General features: G+C 35.3%; 1 protein-coding gene across 6 annotated transcripts in view; it reads left to right on the forward strand.

Moving 5' to 3' along the window:
• The window catches only part of C2CD5 (C2 calcium dependent domain containing 5), an 87,773-nt gene that overhangs the window by 57,841 nt on the left and 11,989 nt on the right, over positions 1 to 17,943 (forward strand). For all 6 annotated transcript variants that reach the window (XM_045829201.1, XM_045829197.1, XM_045829199.1 and 3 more), the window contains 9 exons: positions 1,359 to 1,545; positions 5,747 to 5,911; positions 9,512 to 9,652; positions 11,774 to 11,837; positions 12,228 to 12,289; positions 12,501 to 12,599; positions 13,097 to 13,186; positions 13,678 to 13,765; positions 14,657 to 14,743. In XM_045829201.1, coding sequence (XP_045685157.1) covers positions 1,359 to 1,545; positions 5,747 to 5,911; positions 9,512 to 9,652; positions 11,774 to 11,837; positions 12,228 to 12,289; positions 12,501 to 12,599; positions 13,097 to 13,186; positions 13,678 to 13,765; positions 14,657 to 14,743 — 983 coding nt within the window. The remainder of the gene's footprint in view (positions 1 to 1,358; positions 1,546 to 5,746; positions 5,912 to 9,511; positions 9,653 to 11,773; positions 11,838 to 12,227; positions 12,290 to 12,500; positions 12,600 to 13,096; positions 13,187 to 13,677; positions 13,766 to 14,656; positions 14,744 to 17,943) is intronic.

Consider the following 17,943-nt stretch of genomic DNA (forward strand, 5'->3'; position numbering starts at 1 on the left):
CTCACAAAATAACTTTCTTGTGCTACCTTTGCCTCCTTATGCTTATGCCCTACACAGCCTCTTCCCTTGGTCCTGTGATGCTTTTCAGAAGACTTAAAAATAGTATATAGTCACCATTTTTTGGTTTGTTTTATAGGTGGGAAGGAGTTGGTCTCCATCAGCAGTTCTCAGAGTGTGGTTCCAGACCTAGGGAAAACAAAGAAATGCAAATTCTCAGGACCCGCCCCAGACTTACTGAATCAGATACTCTGGGGATGGGGCCCAGTAATTATTTCTTAACTAGCTCTTCAGTTGGTTGTGATATAAGCTAAAGTTAGAGAACTACTAGGTTAGATACCCTGGTTTGCTAGTTTGGGGAATCTTTCCTTTATCTTCACTACTGCCTTTTTACCTCAAGCTCTTATTGTCGCTCACCTAAAATAGCCTCTTGTCTACTATCCCTACATCAGTTCTGTAATCTTAACTCTATTCTCTGTGTAGTAGCATAAACGATGTCCTAAAATACAAGTTGGCTCATGTTATTACTTAAAACCTATTTGAGGTTTCCCCACTGCTGGCAGAATACAGTAAGGGTCCTTGCCATGGCGCACAAGCCTCTAACATGACCGTGCCCTGCTTACCTGCACCCTCGTCCGTACTACTCTCACCCTTGCTCACTTCACTTTGGCTACAGTAGTCTCCTTCTGGTTCTTCTCACGTGCCAGCTCCGTTCTATACCTGTCTTTCTCCAACCTTCCCAGTTCCATCTTGTCTTTAAGATCTGGTGTCATCTGCCCTGTGAGGCCTTCTCTCTGGTTGTTCCCACTCATTTCACCTGGTTTATTTTCTTCAGATATCTGATTCTTAAAAATCTGAGGTTGCCTTGTTTTTGTTTATTCTCGTACCTGCTACTGGATTATAACCATGAGAACAGAGACTTTGTCAACATAACCATGAGAAATGGGACTTTGTATTTTTTCATTGACTAGTGCTCAACACCTAGAACAGTGCCTGGCACATGATAGATATTCCAGTTTTATATTTTTATAAGTTTATATTCTTTTAATGAGTAAATTAACTTTTCTTCTGCTACCCATTTATTATATGATAATGTGGAGTTACAAAACCTAAGATTTTAAATTATATTCTGTAGTGATTTTGATCAGTATTTAATATTTCATTTCTAGAGATTTTAAGAGTTGTTATTTATTGAAATATATTTTCAGCAAAGACATATACAGTGAAAAAAATGACAGAAAGATTATTAATATAGCAAGCCCATGTTTTCTTAAGCACTCTCTTAGAAAGTTTGAAAAACTGGATATTTCTTAATATGGTACCAAGAATACTGTCCATTGACTCAATTATTTTTTTAACAGGTTATGTCGCTTAAAAAAGAAAGCACAGGCAGAAGCAAATGCCACAGCTATCAGTAATCTGTTGCCATTTATGGAATATGAAGTACATACTCAGCTAATGAATAAACTAAAACTCAAAGGAATGAATGCTTTATTTGGACTGAGAATTCAGATTACAGTCGGTGAAAATATGTTGATGGGCCTAGCGGTAAGTTTACGTGTTCTGTTTTTGTTTTTGTGATGCCTATTGTTTTTTTTGTGATTAAAGATTCTTTTAAAAAGACTTACCTAAAGAAACTGGCAACAAGACTTTTGAGGGTTGGAGACATAAGAAATAACATATCTAGTGATAGGCTTTCAAATATTTTATTTTTATATTATAAAATTAAATATTGTTTTTAAATTAATAAATTATCATATAAAATATTTGTTTTCTTATTAATTTATATGTATGTGATCATTATATTTTTATATTCTGACCGTAACCTCAGTAGTCAGATTTCTAAAAATTATGTGCAGCTTGTTTATTAAAGTTGGCCACCATCGTGCTGGATTTTATTGTTGTTTACACATTGCTAAGACAAGACTTTTCCTTCTTGGAACTGTAGAGATTTGGGGCTGGATAACACTTTGTTGTAGTGGGTTGTCTCACTCATTAAAGGATGTTTAGCAGCATTCCTGGCTTCTGCCCACTAGATGTTAATAACTTCCCTCCATTATGACAACAAAAAAATGTCTCCAGACATTACCAAATGTCCTTTTGGGGGCAAAAATCACTCCTGAGGTGGGGAGAACTAAAATAATCTTTAGTTTTTTTATTTTGTTTTGTTTTTTAATTTTATTTTTATTATATTTTATTGATTATGCTATTAGAATTATCCTAATTTTTCCCCCTATGCCCCCCTCCACCAGGCACCCCCCACTACCTCAGGCAATGCCTCCACCATCGTTTATGTCTGTGGGTCATGCATGTAAATTCTTCGGCTACTCCATTTCCTACACTGTACTTTACATCCACATGGCTATTCTGTGACTACCTATTGGTATTTCTTAATCTCCTTACCTCTTCCTTCACCCATTCTCCCCCTCTCCCCTTCCCATCTGGCAACCTTCTGGTAACTTAACTTCTTTTCTCTTGCTTTTAAGATTCTGTCTTTATCTTTAACCTTTGGCATTTTAATTATGATGTGTCTTGAAGTGGGACTGTTTGTGTCCATCTTGTTTTGGACTCTCTGTGCTTCCTGGACTTGCATGTCTATTTCCTTCACCAAATTAGGGAAGTTTTCTTTCATTGTTTTTTCAGATAGATTTCCAATTTCTTGCTCTTTCTTTTCTCCCTCTGGCACCCCTATGAGGCAAATGCTGGACCTCTTAAAGTTATCTTAGAGGTCTTTAAAGCTGCTTACACTATCCTTATTTTTTTTTAATTCTTTTTTCTTCTTGTTGTTCTGCATGGTGTTTTTTGCTTCCTTAGGTTGCAAATCATTGATTTGATTCTTGGCTTCATCCACTCTACTATTCTTTCCTTGTAAATTGTTCTTTATTTCAGTTAGTGTATCCTTCATTTCTGACTGGATCATTTTTATGCTGCTGAGGTTAAGTTTCTTGAGCATCCTTACAAGCAGTGTTTTACACTCTACATCTGATAGATTGCTTATTTCTATTTCTTTTAGCTCCTTTCTGGAATTTTTATCTGTTCTTTCATTTGAGCAGTGCTTCTTTGTCTCCTCATTTTGGAAGCCTCCCTGTATTTGTTTCTGTATGTTAGGTAGAGCTGTTTGACTCCATGTCTTGGTAGTGTGCCCTATTGTAGTAGGTGTCCTATAGGGTCCAGGGGCACTGCTTCCCCTGTCACCCAAGCTGGAAACTTGAGGTGCACCCTTCATGTGGGCTGAGTACACCCTCCTCTTGTGGTTGAGCCTTGATTGCTGTTGGCAGATCAGTGAGTGGGATTTACCCAGGCCTCTCAGCTGCAATGACTGGCTGTGACCACTGGCCACAAACCTCCTCCCTCCATGGAGGATCATCTGCGCAGCGGCAGGGTGGTGGTGCTCCAAAGTGGTCAGTAATCTTTAGTTTTAATGGAGAAAGTAAAGCAATACCTGTGAGACACTGCCTGCTGTTGGACAGATAATTAATTTCATTATAAATATGTCTGTGGCCAGAAAACAGTAGAATATGCAATAAAATATGTGTTTCTTAAGTGCTGATAAATTGTGAGGTAGTGGAAAGCTCTTTACCTCAGCTTCATGTTTACCTTATCTTGTTAGAAAACAAATTCTGACTAGAAAGTTGTCAGTAGGGTAAGCAAGAGCTGCCTTTGTGAATAGCCTGAGATCCTGAGAACTAGATGCCTGTAAAACAGGCATAGATTGATTAGGTGGCATCTGAGCAGTAATGTTTATGGAAATCCTCTTATAGTCTAGATATTTTCTAGCCAGAATTTTTGTCTAGTCGCTGGTGCTTTATAAATTGGAGTTCTCTGCCATCTTTCAGAGACATCTTTCAAATAGCAAATATTTGAATCTAAACTCTAGAAGCTTATGGCACTTGGATTCTTTTTCTTAGTATCCATTTGTACATAAAATGTTAAATTATTTCTTGCTTTATCCATTGTTTTCTATAAGAGCAAATATGGAAATTTCTGTTTGTAGGGGATAATTGTATGATGATGACAATAAACTAATCATGAAATCACAATTTTTTAACAAGGAATTTGTAATGATTAATGAAAGTAATCTAATTTATATTCAAATATTTGCTATTTAGATTAACTTGGGGAAAAACTATTCATTATGACTCATTCATATAAAAACTCACATGCTTAATGAGGACTTAACATAAATGTATAAATAGGGCTGAATACAAAACAGTAGTTATCGGTGGGTATCTGTGGGAGCTGAGAGCTTCATTCATGTTCAGAGGTTTATGAAACGTTGTGCCACTGCATCAGGATGGTGGTGATGGTGGAGCCCCAGGAAACTATTGTGTGATTCCCCTGTAAATCTTCAAATACTGCCATTTCCTACTCTTACTAATCTTTTCTTTCTTGATCACTAGTGACACTAATCATAGCTGTTTTGTAATTTTGATCTTTGTGTGTTTTAGCTTGTGCTTTTCAATCTCGAGGTCCCAAGAGTAGCTTCCATGATAGTTAATTGCTAATGAGTGCCTCTGGGTATCTGACACTGTGCCACTCCAGAAGAACTGCTATATTGTCTTTACAAGAAGAGAACATGGATGCTGTTGATAGGCTGAGGCTTTTCCAGAGTAATACGGTTGAGTGTACTGGAACTAGATTTCAAAGCCAGGACTGTCTAGTTATAGAATCTGTGTTCTCAACTCTTCCTGGGCTGTTACCTCATTAGCAATTGCTGTTAAAAAGTGTTAGAGATGGTACGCTAAGGCTTCGCATGGCACAGAGGGTGTTCTCAGGTTGAGCATCAGACACTGGGTCACAAGTGCAGTCATAGATGCTAATGAACAAACCAGGAGGGGGAGCTTCTGAGGATCAGTTTCATCTACTGCATCATAGAGCATCATACACTGTTGAGGATGGACTTTTATAAAATTGGCAACTGATTAGTTTTAAAATAATAATTCAAAATACACAAATATTGATAGTTTTAAAATTGCCTTCTCTTTTCCCCATTTACTTCTTTTATGTTAACAATTTGATGTGTATGCTGCTGTGTATTTTTTGCTCTGTTTATACGAGCAATTTAAACATAAACACACAGGTGTGTGGGGTGCATGTGTATGTATATTGTGTTGTATTTCCCCTAGTGGTTCAATACTAATGGCGTATAGTACTGTTACACAATCAGAAATTAATAACTATTTAATTAAACACTTAAATATGTATCAAGTGAAGTTTTCTTTGGTAATTATGGAAGTAGCATGGTATAGTGAAAAGGTCTTGGATTTCAGAGTGAAAAACAGATTCAGATTTCTTCTTCACATTTATTGACAGTGTCATCTTGAGTAAGTTTCCTATTCTTCTTGCACTTCAGTTTCTTCACTTGCTTTGAAAAAGTTTCCCTTTTACTTTTGCTACAGAAAAGGTAAATTACTCTTTGATGCAAAACTTGTAACAATTTTTCATCTTCTTTCCTAAACTTCTTCAATGCAATTTATTTTTCACAGTCATAAGGTAAAAATTGTATAGTATAGTTGGGTTTGCAATGAAAAGTAAAACCTCCCCTACTGCGTCCCCCACGTCCCCTGGATTCTCACCAGAAGCAACCAGCTTGTTGCCAGTTATGTTTTGCTGTGCCTGTCCACATATATCTGTGCACCCACTAGTTATCTTTTTCCTGCAGGGTAAAGAGTGCATTCCTGAATGTGAAAACTTAAGGACTGTTATTCTTCAGAATTTTTTTTTATTATTTCCCCTTTATTTTCACAAGTCGGCCACAGGTGTGTTTTTAGCAGCATTGCCAACGCCTGGTGGAATTCAGATTGCTGGGAAGACTCCTAACGATGGCTCCTATGAACAGCATATATCTCACATGCAAAAGAAGATAAATGACACGATTGCTAAGAATAAAGAGCTGTATGAAATCAATCCTCCAGTAAGTGAACTAAATCTACATTGTGAATGCACAAGTCGTTTTGTAGATATCAGCATATTTCTAGGTTATATTAGTTTGGACATTAAAGACTTTTTCCCCACTGCTTAGATTTGCTTTCCTCATTACTCACTCTTTTATTTCCTTTACAGCCGTGGGAATGTCTCCTTTTTGGGCTGCTCACTCTGGCCACCCCATTTAAGAATCATAACTCTCCTACCAGTTTTTGGTACTTTCTATCCCCCTCGTTGCCTGTTGCTCGTTCCTCGCCGTAGACCAAAGCTGCATCAGGGCTGTGTCCCTAATGCCTAGGGCAGTTCTTTCTGTTATTTTTGATAAATACTTATTGAATGACCAAATAAATGACTTAAATTATTGTTTTCTAATAAAAACGAACAGTTCTTACCTATGGTAAAAATGTGAAAGAACAGTTTTGTCTTGTTTTTATTTTTAATTTTGGCATTTTTCTTACAACTTTCCTACCAGTGCTTTCCAGTCAGACTTCTCACCATCTTTGCAGTCGGTATCATGATGCCTTTTACTCTACCAATGCCTTACAGCCATGATCTGAACTGAGAGAAACATGGGGTGGAGTCAGAATGAAACTATTTGTTTTCATGAGTCCCTGATAATGAAATATTTCTGTAAGAGGAAAGTGTGTGGATAACATTATTATTGTTTTTTTAAATTATTTTATATATACTTTTGAATTTTGGTTGGTCTTTTGGAATAGTGCATCTGAATTCCAGCTTAAAACTTACAGCTTTCTAGCAGAGTTGTTAAGCTGGGAGGAATTTTAAGAGCATGACTAGCACTGCATAGCTCAGCATGGCAGACACTGGGCACATGTGGCTGATCTGAGTTGAGATGTGCTTGCCATAGGTGTAAAATAGTCAGTGCACTGGATTTTGAAGATTAGTAAATGAAAAAGAACATAAAATATCTTATGGATATCTTTCATATTGATTTCACATTTCATTTGTATCTTCTTTATATTATTACCTATGGAGTTTGCTTTATATTTATATCAAACAGTGTTAATATAGAGTTCCTTTAAATTCACTGAGAGGTTAATGTGTTAATCTATTTACTTACATAACCTTTGTAAAAGCTTTCTCTGCAACACTTTATTGACTGCTTGTTTGCTGTAATTATTTTCCTTTTATAATTATACACCTACTGTATATTTAAACATCTGTTAATAGTGTTTACTCCTGTTGGGGAGAATGATTTGCAAATATATCAGTTCTAATTCCATATATCAGTTCTAATAATATCAGCAGCACTCTTGTGTAACAGTGTTTATCGACTCTGTACTTCCATGGCGACCTCACGCAGGACCTGACTCTTCACTGTTTCTATTGTACCTGCATTTGTTTTGTCACAGCGCGTGTTTCATGTTCTTGCACTTCTCTTCCTTCCCAATGTAAGCCTCTTGAAGATGGAGACATACTAGAGGATGTGAATTAAGTAACTTCATATATCCAATAAATATTTATTGAGCTACTGCTTTAGTAGTACATTTTAGGGAAAGGAATAAATCCTTTATGAATTTTTAAAATTTCAACCTATATGGATATCTTATGTTGAATATGACTGTATTTCTACAAAAGGACTAACCAATTTATGAATATTCTCTGGCTTTCCTTATTTCAGATGCTACATTACAGTCTTTTAGAATAACATCTCAGAATTTGTTCTATAAAGTCAGTGTACTAAGCCACTACTCACATTACAGTTTTGTGTTCTCAGTTTTCTAAAACAATGCATGCCCACCCTGAAATTGTGGATCAGAATGTTTCATTTCTTAGGAAGGTAGCCCGAGCTGAAGTATATGTTCTTGTTTGATTTTTTTTCTCAATACATGGTAAATGTTTCTAATGCAGAGGTGTAGTACCATTTAACTGAAGCTAATTCAATCAATCAAAAGTATCAAAATGCAGTGTAAAACTTTAATTTGTAATAACAGCAGCAGTGGTGAAACTGCATTAGAAGTCTAAGATACACAGTCAAACCTCAGTTTTCTGTCTCCCATCTCAAACAATTTGGTTCTCGAACAGCATTCTGGAATGAATTAAGTTTGAAAAATGAGGTCCCACTGTATTAAATTTCAGGTAGTTATATTTATTAGGTCCATGATACAATGAACAGAGGCATAATTGAATTTTAAACTACTATAAAATTATAAAAAGAACGGTGGTTTCTACTGAGAAGAGCGTTACTCAGAGTCAGGAGGCCTGATCTAGACAAGTTCTTCACTTACTAGTTTTCAAAACCAGACAAACTACTTTGCCTCTAAACTGCAGCTCTTTCTGATTGTGTGTTTATTACAATGAGTATCCTGTCACATTTATATAGGGCAGGTTAATTTGCAGCGCACACAATATAAATGGGCGTGGAAGTGCTCCAGAGATAGCTACATTGTGAAACTGCGTGGTGGTAGTCTTATGTAAGGGATTTGCTAGCAATGAGCATTTAAAACTGCATTTTTGAAAAGCTTTTTCTTTTAACTTTCTTGTGTTTTTTTAAAAAGATAGGTCTGTTACACTAACAGTAAGTTATGGCTTTTGCATTTGTGCCCACATATCCACATTTTCCCTGTACTATTTTTTGCCAGCAGATATTTAGAACCTCTAGTCAGCTCTGATCTTTGGTTATGTAATAGGAGAAAGCTGATAAACCCATATAAGTTTGCACTGTACACGGATCTCAAAAAGATCATTACAGTAACTACCAAAGTTTACTTAGCTTTATAAGTTACAGAGCAAATACACGTGTAATGCATGTATTATATATACAGTAAATGCACATATACATCTACTGCAGGGATGTCAAACTCATTTTCACCAGGGGCCAATCAGCCTCGCTGTTGCCTTCAAAGGGCTGAAATAATTTTAGGGCTGTATGCATGTAACTACTCCTTAACAGTTAAGGGGTCAAAATTACATTTGGCCCTTTGAAGGCAACTGCAAGGCTGATGTGGCTCCAGGTGAAAATGAGTCCAACACTTCTGATCTATTGTGTTCCTCATTTTACTAACTGGAGCTTTGAAAAATCACCACTGGATAAGAAGAGATATAGAAGAGTAGAATCATATTCGAGGACATAAATTTTTAATGTTTTGTGGACTATTGGGACTTTTAAATGCTGAGCAGAAAATACCTTCCAAGCTGCAGGGACTGCCAGTTCCCTCCTCATTATAGTTCCCCTGTACAGTAGATGTCAGTAATGCCTTGCTCTGGCCTGGCGGTTATATACACATGCTCTCGAGTTAGTGTGTCAGGGCTGCTATTGTCAATTAAAGGAAATGTCCTTATACATATCTATAAAAGGTTAATTAGTCATGAAGTTCACAAGTAAATATAGACTTTCAATATATTTTACAAACATCTCCCTTCAGGTAGTTTTCTGTTACTATAAAAATTTAAAACCAAACTGAAGTTGCAAATATCAAATCATTATGTTGTACACCTGAAACTAATATAACATTATATCAGTTCTACTTCAATTAAAAGAAAAAGAAAAAAGGACTGCAGCTTACAAAAAAAAAAAAGACTGAAAAACACGGTCATACATAATATAAAGCAATTTTATTTCTTTTAGGAGATATCTGAAGAGATTATAGGATCACCCATCCCAGAACCTCGGCAGCGTTCGAGACTTTTAAGATCTCAATCAGAAAGCTCTGACGAAGTTACAGAATTGGACCTTTCACATGGGAAAAAAGATGCTTTTGTTTTGGAGGTATTATTTCATTGGACTAATTTCTTAAAGTTTTTAGATGTGCATTTTTACAATGAAATTCTAAATTGATGTGATTCTTTTGTATTATAACTGTTATATTTTATTATAGAAATTAAAATAAACTTGAGAATATCAGAACTTAGTAATATATTTTTTATTCAACACCAGAAGACTGATACAATTATGCAGGTGATTCTGGAAAAATTAATGTATGGGTTGAAATAAAATTAAAATAATATTAAACCCTTGGAGCCATTTTTTTGTAAACTTGAATGAATTTAAATTACAAGTTAAAGTGCAGAATGACCTGCTTTATGTGTTACAACATGTTACTATCATTATAACATTTTTACATGTAATAGCATAGGCACTGTGAGTTCTGAATGCAGTGTTTGTTTCCTTACTGAATTCAGAGGATACTGTTGAACTTTCATTGTAAAAATACACTCAGCACTAGATTTTCTGGAGACTAAATGTGGCACAAAAGGCTCATGGACCCTCCTGCCTCACAGATCTGCTCCCCCTGCCCTCCTGCCTAGAATGGTTAGCTGTGAAAGAGATAGATTCCTTTGATATTGAAGGAAGGGAAAATAAGTGAGGATGCTCAGAAATGCCCTGGTAAGGCACCCGTTGAGAGAAAAAGTCAGATGCCTTGACCTCAGGAAGCGGTAGAACTGTGTTGGAACGGGACTGGAGTTCTGAAGACTCTAGAACAGTGCCTGTGAGTGTGGTCAGGGTGTCGGCCCTGGGGGACGCACATGCTCAGCTGAGGTAAGAGTTAATTTGTAGAGCACTCAAACCGTGTGGATTTGTGCCTTTTCTCATTTTTTTTTTTTACATCTGAGAATGGAAAAGTAATGGGAGTTGGTAAAGTATGTGTCAGGGTAAGGATAGAAAAGGGTCCAGGGTACTGGTGGGAGCAGTGCTTCTCAAAGTGGCTGTGACTACTGGTAGTGTCAGCACTGTCTGGGAGCCTGTAGAAAATACAAATTCTGGGGTCCTTTCTTCAGACCTAATAAATGAAAATTTCGAGGTGAGTCCCAGGAATCTGTTTAACAGGTGACTCTTAGCATTGCCTGAGGTTTGATCAGAGCATCATTGATATTTCTGATCCTGGGATCCTGGCTAAGTGGAGAACAGAAGTGCCTCAAATGTGGGCAGGAGATGGGTGGAGGTAGGGCAAGGTGCAGATTCAGTAAGAGAAAGGACAAAAGGCCAGGGGGTTGTAGTTGGAAAATGCTTGAGGTTTGGATGCGGAATGGTTTGCATGGTAGTGCTGAGGTATGGCCATGATGTGGAGCTAAGGTAAAGTAGAAGAGGAAGTGGTTCTGGAAGTCGCCAGGGTGATGTGAGTGGAAGCTTAGAGTGTGTGAGTTAGGACTTAGACCTCTGATGCACAGATGGATGTCAATATATGTCCAGCCTAGTATCTTCACTCTGTATTACTCACAATGGAATGTTGTGATACAAGAAAAGTAAGGTTGGGACTTATTTTTTTAGACATACCTTTAAATTTATCCCTACATAATTTTATTTTAAAGCAGTTGTGCATTTAGTCAGAAGTTTTTTTTTTTAATTTTAATAGTACTATATTTATCTAAACAAATAGAGATGATTGTTCATGGTATCTTCTTTTGAAACATGCCCTCATAAAAGATTGAGAAAAGGCTCACTTTAAAAAATATTAAATCTACTTATAAAATATTTCACTTAGAAGTATATGGCTCAGTGGATTGAATACTGGCCTGTGAAACAAAGGGTCGCTGGTTCGATTCCCAGTCTAGGGCACATGCCTGGGTTGCAAGACCAGTTCCCCAAAGGGGGTGTGCAAGAGGCAACCACACACTGATATCTCTCTCCCTTTCTTTCTCCCTTCCATATCCTCTCTCTAAAAATAAATAAATAAAATCTTTTTTAAAAAAGTACTTAAAATTATTACTGTGGAGAAATTTACAGTAATTTGAAAGATGTTTTTAAGTTTTATATTTTAACTCGGGAAAATGGCTATAGTTTTTTGACTCTTGTATTTTCTATTTAGTAAATAATAATTTTTAAAAAAATTTGAAATGATTGTATTACATAACACTAGTTATGTAATAGTTTTAACCTTTCTGTTTTCAGATTGATGACACAGATGCTATGGAAGATGTACATTCTCTACTTACTGATGTCCCTCCTCCTTCAGGTAAACAGAAGAAATTACCTTTGAGATGAGATTATCTTTTTTTTTTACACATAAGTATTTTAGTTCATAATTATTCTGGCACTAACTTTATTTTAAAGGCTTTATCACTCTCACATCTTGGTGTGTGCTTTGCTGCTCCAAGGCTGAAAACATAGTTTTAAAATATTTATGTTAGAACTTAGGTGAACTGAGTTCTAATCCTTGTATGATTAGACATTTTTAAAAAACTAATAATTTATTAAGATGTCCTAAAGTTTTCTAAAGGTATAAAGTTTAGAAAAAGAATGAATGGTTCTTACAGTTAGAATTTCATGCAATAATTGAAAAGTTATTTTTTAACACAAAAAATGAAATATTATCATATATTTTAACTATAATTTATTTTGACAGGATTTTATAGTTGCAATACAGAAATTATGCCTGGTATAAATAATTGGACATCTGAAATACAGGTAAATCTTTCACTTTTAATTTTAAGCAAATACAGTGTGATTTATTTTAGAAAATTCCTTCTTAATATGTTTTCTTTTTACCTGCTTATTGCAATTAAAATGTCACCCTTTTAGCACATTAGTTATTATTGTTATTTGGCAGTTTTATTAACTATCACAGTTATTAGTTAGAATAATAAAATGACATGCTTTCATATCTCCTCCTATTTAGATGTTCACATCAGTGAGAGTCATCCGATTAAGCAGCCTTAACCTGACTAATCAAGCCCTCAATAAGAACTTTAATGATCTCTGTGAAAATTTGCTCAAGGTAGGAACATTTTGACTTAACTATATTTTAATTAAAATTTCTAAGAGCTATGAAATTAAAATAAAAAAAGTGTATATATTTTCTGGAATACACAGTTATGGGCTCAATTATTTTTTTTACATATCCATCTTCACTGTGCCATCAGGTAAAATGCTTAAGTTGTCCTTTCTATTTTAATATTCCATACAATATAAAATAATTATATTTTAAGTTATTCCATAGTTTTAAAATTAATAAAAATATATTGTGTGTATGCAAATTTAAAATACCTTTTTCTTATGTAACTTTTTATGACATCAATAAATAGGATTAAACTTCACTATCTGCTTAAATGTTAAAAATGTATTCTTAATGTAAGAATAGAGAAAACAAGTAGATAGTTTTGTTTCAATCCTTTAAATGTTCCATCTGCCATAATATAATGTGTGTTAAAATGTCAGGTTTTGTAAATTTTTAAATTAAAAGAAGTGACATTGCTAATATTTTCTATTGAATAGAGCCTGTATTTTAAACTACGGTCTATGATCCCCTGCTGCCTTTGCCATGTAAATTTTACAGTGTCTCTGCCTGAAGATGAATTAATTCAGGTAATGAAGATTTAGTCTATTATTAAAGAAGATTTCTAGCTTCTTTCTAATCTGTTTTAATGCTATGTAACTTTGCCATAATTAAATAAGTATAAACAGTTTTACTTCAAAATGTTTTACAGCATATTAGCATGACTCAGACTGTGTGTGTATATAGATATATATATATATTGAACTCTAGTTATCTGAAGGAGGAATCACATTTGTCCTCCAGCAAACATACAGTAGGATTTGTACTTACATGGGATTTTTCCAGTCCCCATCCTTTAGACAAGGTTCTTGAACTTTTTCTGGATCTCTATTTAGGTGTATATGTTGAGCTTAGTTGTAGTCTGATGTCTGAACTGATGCATAATTCTGATTGAGAATCTTAACCAGGAATGGTGAATTAGCCAATTAGTGTAACTTGTTCTGTGGTATTGAATAATATGTGTAAGAAACTTACTTTGACAATGATTATTTTGCTGATCCTGTTGTTTCTGTGATTCTAGGTCACAGTCACGGCAGTTGCAATAACTTTTGACAAAAATCAGGCTTTACAGACCACAAAAACACATGTTGAAAAGTCATTGCAAAGAGGTAAATCTATGGTGAATGGGATCATAGCTCATGTTTGTCTGCTTTGTAGTTCAGTGATAAAATACAGAGGATAGGCAGATTATATAAATGAACTCTTTATTGAAGAGAATCTGCCACTTTTTATCTTTATTATAATTAGTATGGATAAGCATATGACTGATGGTGCTTTTTACATGTGAATAGCTGGTTGGCTGCTATTTACATAGAGATACTGCTGTTTTATAGACTCAAATTGTAGCATATTCTGCAGTAATTTAGAGGACCCTACCCTAATATCATAGCTGAGGAGGTCCTCAGGGCATTTTCGAAACTACTGTCGTAGTAAGTGAGCATCGTGTTTTTCTCAGGAAAGGTCCCCTAGGATTCAACAGATTCTCAGAGTTGTTTTTTTAATAAAACTTAGGAAGTACCATTCTTAATAAATTCCAAAGAAACCCAAATTATTAGAAACCACTTCTGTGTTCTGGAAAAAAAAAAAAGGACAGGGTAGTATACTTTCTAAAGTTTAGTGACTCATTGGCTGAATAAAATATTCATGATTTGTCTAAAATTTTTAAGTTGATTTTACTCTACATGTATAGCATTGAATTAATTATCAACAATTACGTGTTTAGATATTTGCCAAAGAAGATAAATAGCTAGTTTAAGTATCATAGAACTAGAAAGATACGAAGAGTAGGATAATAATAATTATTATTTAACAATTATTATTTGCAAGGCACTGTGCTAAGAGACTTTGCAGGTGAAGGGTCCCTATGGGAGCAACCAAGGAGAAAATAACCGAAATAAATTGGAGTGAGGGGGGAATATATATGTTATCCAAGATTCTTAGTTTTTAAAAATTAATAATAGGTTATTAATAAATAACTAGTTTTGTTCTTGTTTCTTAAGGCTCTACAGATAATGAAGAACTTCTGCAATTTCCACTGGAACTCTGTTCAGATTCACTTCCTTCTCATCCTTTTCCACCAGCTAAAGGTTGGTTAAATAAGGAAAATGCAAACACAGATTCTAGTTGTTAGTGTCTTTCACTTGCTGTGTTATTGTAGGTAATCTTATTTAATCTTGAGATGGAGATTTATTCTTGATTCCTTCATTGTGTGTTTGTGTTCATAAAGAGGAAAAAGTAATGTTCTTATTTTAGTCACTCAAGTAATCTCAGCATATATTATTAAGGTAATCTTTCATATGGTACTCCATTTTTATATGTCAAATGTATTAAAGTTTTATTTTCAGAGATTTGGATTTTCCAAAGTAATTATTTACACATGATATATTTGAAATTTGTATTATATTTGGTAAATATTTTTTCAGCAACAACTGCACCTTTACAAAAATTTTCATTTTGAAAATGAAAACAAATTACCTATTTTCTTCAGTAGGCGTTTGGAGAGATTTGGGGCGGCAGTAATAATGCGAGAAAGGGATGTGCTTTTTTGTCTTTGGGTGCCTGGGGTGCCATTGAGAAACATTTTTACATACTCAAAGGTGCTTTCATTTTTTTTCAAATGCAAAGTGATTGTCCCTTAACTTAATAACAATTTAGAAATTTCACTTAGATCTGTACACTCTTTGGAGAGAAAGGTAGTTTTTTCCATTTCTCTTCTGATTTCAGTGTAATTTGTATTATAAAATTTACAGAATTAGCATACCTTATTTTATAGCGTTATGTATATGGTAAATGTAGTTTGTGTTTTTTCCTAAATGTTTTATTCTGAGAAATGATGCATTTACTATTTAAAACTATATTGGCTTTTCTAATTTTTATGTTTTATAATACAAGTGAAGTTATTTCATGATCTCTACTTGTCAGTTATACTATCTGATACCAAATTAGGTGTAATACAGAAATGTTTTATATTCATATTGCATGCATGTCAGTAGTCTTTACTAAATCAGTGCAAATCCTATCCATGGAGATAAATAGATCCTGTTTCATATTTTGAAGATGAAAAGATGAACTACTTTCAAATTCTGAACTTTTTAACATAGTAACTGTGGTCCCTTATTTCTTTTGTTTAAATTAAAAGTATAACTTAGAACTCTGTGTGTGTGGGGGCTCCACCCACAGATCCCCCCCCCCCCCCCGCACCATGCGCCATGGATGAAAATAAGTCTACCAACACGCGATCTGCTTGGGGAGGAAAGGTGGCCAATCTCTCAAAGGAGAAGGGCCAGGAACTTGTTCCTTAGTGGGCTTTTATTGGGTTCAGTTTGCACAGGAATTGCACAGGAAGGTAAGCCTCATCAATAATTGTCAGGCAGTAAGGATCGAACAATAGATAACATACAAAGAACTAAGAGGGCTTATTCTGAGTCAGAGTCAGTTAGCTAAAGGGCTATAGAAGTTTGGGAAATAAACTCCTTTCACGCTTGGACCCTTATCAGAAAGTTGAGGACATTCTTAGCAAAGCAGGTTTCACAGGATTTTATGCATTCTTTCTTAGACTTGATCACCCAAAGGAACCACCCATTCCTGCCCAGGGCTGTACCACCCTCTGGCATTCTTTCAGGCTTAAGTCAGGCAGGGGAAGTGAGGCAGCCAAGAGATTAGGAGACTTCTTGCAGACAGAATGAGGACTCAGGCTATGTCAAAGCTGAGGGGCGAGGGTCCATCACTCCCTCTTTCTTACTGTGGGCCCCTTCATGACCATGCCTGTCTTAGGTCATCCCTCCCTTGAGGAACCTTACCCGTCATTGGCTAACCAGTCATCCACCTGTGGCCAAGCAGGGTGAAATAAAAGGGGGCAGAAGTGGCGCCCCTGACAGGGAGATAAGCTTTGTCTCCTTAGGGGTTTATGGTCCCAAAGTCTCTTTACTCAGCCTTAGCCAGAGGGAGTTATAGCTTCTGAAACCAGGCAGGGCTGGTTCCCAACATCAATGGAGAATTTTTGTATACCTCAACTTCCTTGAAAGAACAGAAAAGAAAAATCAAATCCAAAGGTAATCTAAGTTCAGATTTATAAATTAAATATAGCTTCAAGAATAGAAAGTAGAACTCTTAAGAGTCTCCAATGAACTGACTAGACATTTTTTTAACACCTACTTTATACAAAGACTTGTATTTAACACAAAGTTAGTTCCAAACCACTTTTAGGGATCATTTTTATTTATCTTTACCCTGAAATGTAGGGGGAAGAAAAACATAATAAAAAAACCAATCAACAAAAAAGATTTGATTAATTGCAAATCAATAGTACATAAATGTGTAGTTGGGTCCTGTTAGCTCTGTTTTGCCATGTTAAAAATCTGTGTAAGTTTGCCTTATCTGTACTGGTAACTTGAATTCTCTGTAAGAGCTTTCAAAATGTTTTCAAAGGTAATTATAACTAGTACTTCTTGTCATTAGTATGTTTTGTACAAAAGAGACTGTGAATTGAAAAGCAAAGAAGAATTTGAGAGGATTAAATAATATCTGAACAATACTTAAAATATGTGCTGTTCATCTTAGGGGGCACTGAGAGGGACCAGCAGTGAAGTAATAAAGCAACAGACCTGGGATCTTTTCTTGGTTCTGCTACTGATAAGTGTGAGACCTTAGGCCAATTTAAACTTGAGTTTCTTGTCTGTAAAATGTGAAAGGATTAAAGTTCCCTGTAGCTTTTAAAATTCTTTAGTTCCTCGGGTTTCTGTATTATTGTTCTTATTAAAAACAAATCAAAACCTAAATTGTGCCTGAGGTCACACTGAGCTTAAAATTTTCCAAATAGCTTCTAATCAGTTAAAGCAATAATTTTTAAACCATGGAATTTCTTCAGAGGTGCTTCATGACTTCCCAGGAGACAGGGTGGGCAGGGAGGGAACTGAGGACAGCAGGAGAGTGAGCAGATAGGTCTCTGGACCCCCAACCCTCCATCCAAACTAGAGCAGCTTCGGTTCAGTGTGCTTTTACCTATCTGTTTTCTGTATGGGATTTTGTTTGAAAGAAGGATTTCAAAGTTGGAAAACAACTGAATCAGATCATTTCACCTTTATTACCACCATCATCACCATCTTCATAGTGATCGGTTTCATCACAATTACTACTAATGCATATGAAACTTTTTATACTAAGTGCTTAACTGAAAAACCTATGTGCTTCTCCTTAAATATTACATTTCTAAATCATCAATGTTACAAAGTTTATCTGTACCTGTTATAAATAGTTTTGTAAATTGTGGTTTGTGTTGCATGTGTAT

The sequence above is a fragment of the Phyllostomus hastatus genome, unplaced genomic scaffold (assembly GCF_019186645.2).
Source record: "Phyllostomus hastatus isolate PE091 unplaced genomic scaffold, TTU_PhHast_1.1 phas_scaffold_93, whole genome shotgun sequence".
Taxonomy (NCBI): domain Eukaryota; kingdom Metazoa; phylum Chordata; class Mammalia; order Chiroptera; family Phyllostomidae; genus Phyllostomus; species Phyllostomus hastatus.